This window comes from Bison bison, unplaced genomic scaffold (genome assembly GCF_000754665.1).
Source record: "Bison bison bison isolate TAMUID 2011002044 unplaced genomic scaffold, Bison_UMD1.0 scf7180017856505, whole genome shotgun sequence".
Lineage (NCBI taxonomy): Eukaryota > Metazoa > Chordata > Mammalia > Artiodactyla > Bovidae > Bison > Bison bison.
This window is the reverse complement of record NW_011487078.1, coordinates 1-824: the sequence shown is the minus strand read 5'-3', so window position 1 is coordinate 824 and position 824 is coordinate 1. Positions and strand designations below refer to the sequence as shown.

At 68.7% G+C, this 824-nt stretch overlaps 1 protein-coding gene across 1 annotated transcript; it reads right to left on the bottom strand.

Moving 5' to 3' along the window:
• Positions 1 to 27: 27 nt before the first annotated feature.
• Positions 28 to 818, bottom strand: LOC105002708. The gene is made up of 3 exons (XM_010859521.1): positions 431 to 818; positions 218 to 341; positions 28 to 138 (listed from the first exon to the last, which is right to left on the bottom strand). Exons 1-3 carry the CDS (start codon positions 598 to 600, stop codon positions 88 to 90), a joined length of 345 nt encoding a protein of 114 aa, XP_010857823.1. The 5' UTR covers positions 601 to 818; the 3' UTR covers positions 28 to 87.
• Between the last annotated feature and the right edge of the window lie 6 nt (positions 819 to 824).

Below are 824 nucleotides of genomic sequence, written 5' to 3'. Positions count from 1 at the left end.
CCGCCACCCTGCATGTGGCGGGCCCTCTCACCTTGTCATCTTGAGGGTTCTGGGTGTCTGAAGAGCAGCAGTGGTGTGTCTGCTCCGTCAGGAGACTAAAGGAACGTCGATATCCGGGCTCCCCGCGGGGCCAGTGTCCTACGGGAGAGAGGCGCCTATGAGGCTCAGTGCGGGTCAGCGGGCCCCGGGTGGGGGCACCGCCCGCATCTGCACTCACCTGGGAGGCTGGACGGTCCCGCCTGCTCTCTCCATCACACCGGACCATATCATATCCCTCTGTGCGCGTCCTGGCCGCCTGGCCTCCGTGGCTGGCAGGCACCAACACCCCACTGGAGACGTGGCTGTGGGCAGAGAGAGAGAGGTGGGGGGCGCTGACTGGGTGGGCAGAGGTGGCCAAGGGCATCAGGAGGGCAGCGGGCTGGACACTCACCTCCGTCTCCGTTCCGAGCTCAGAGGCACCGATCCCGCTCCGTCATCGCCCGCAGAGGCCCGCCTTGGCCACGAGCTCGAAGTCCAATGCCCCTCCCACTGGCTCGGTGCCCGGCTCTGGCCCCTCGCCCCTGCCTGTGCCCTGGCTTCCCTTCCCCCGAGAGTGCACATTCACGCCACCCCACCCGCCCCACCTAGCCTGGTCTCGCCCGTGTCCTTGACTCCCCTGGGTGCTGTTCTATCTCTCATGCCCATCCCAAGGGCCAGCGGTTCGGGTCAAGTGTCCCCAGCGTCCCCAAGTGCGCTGGGCCCTCCCGCGTGGCTCCCGGGCCGCAGTGCCGCGTGGGGCTGGCGTCCACGGGCTGGGCCCGCGCAGCCTCCCTGCTGCAGCTATC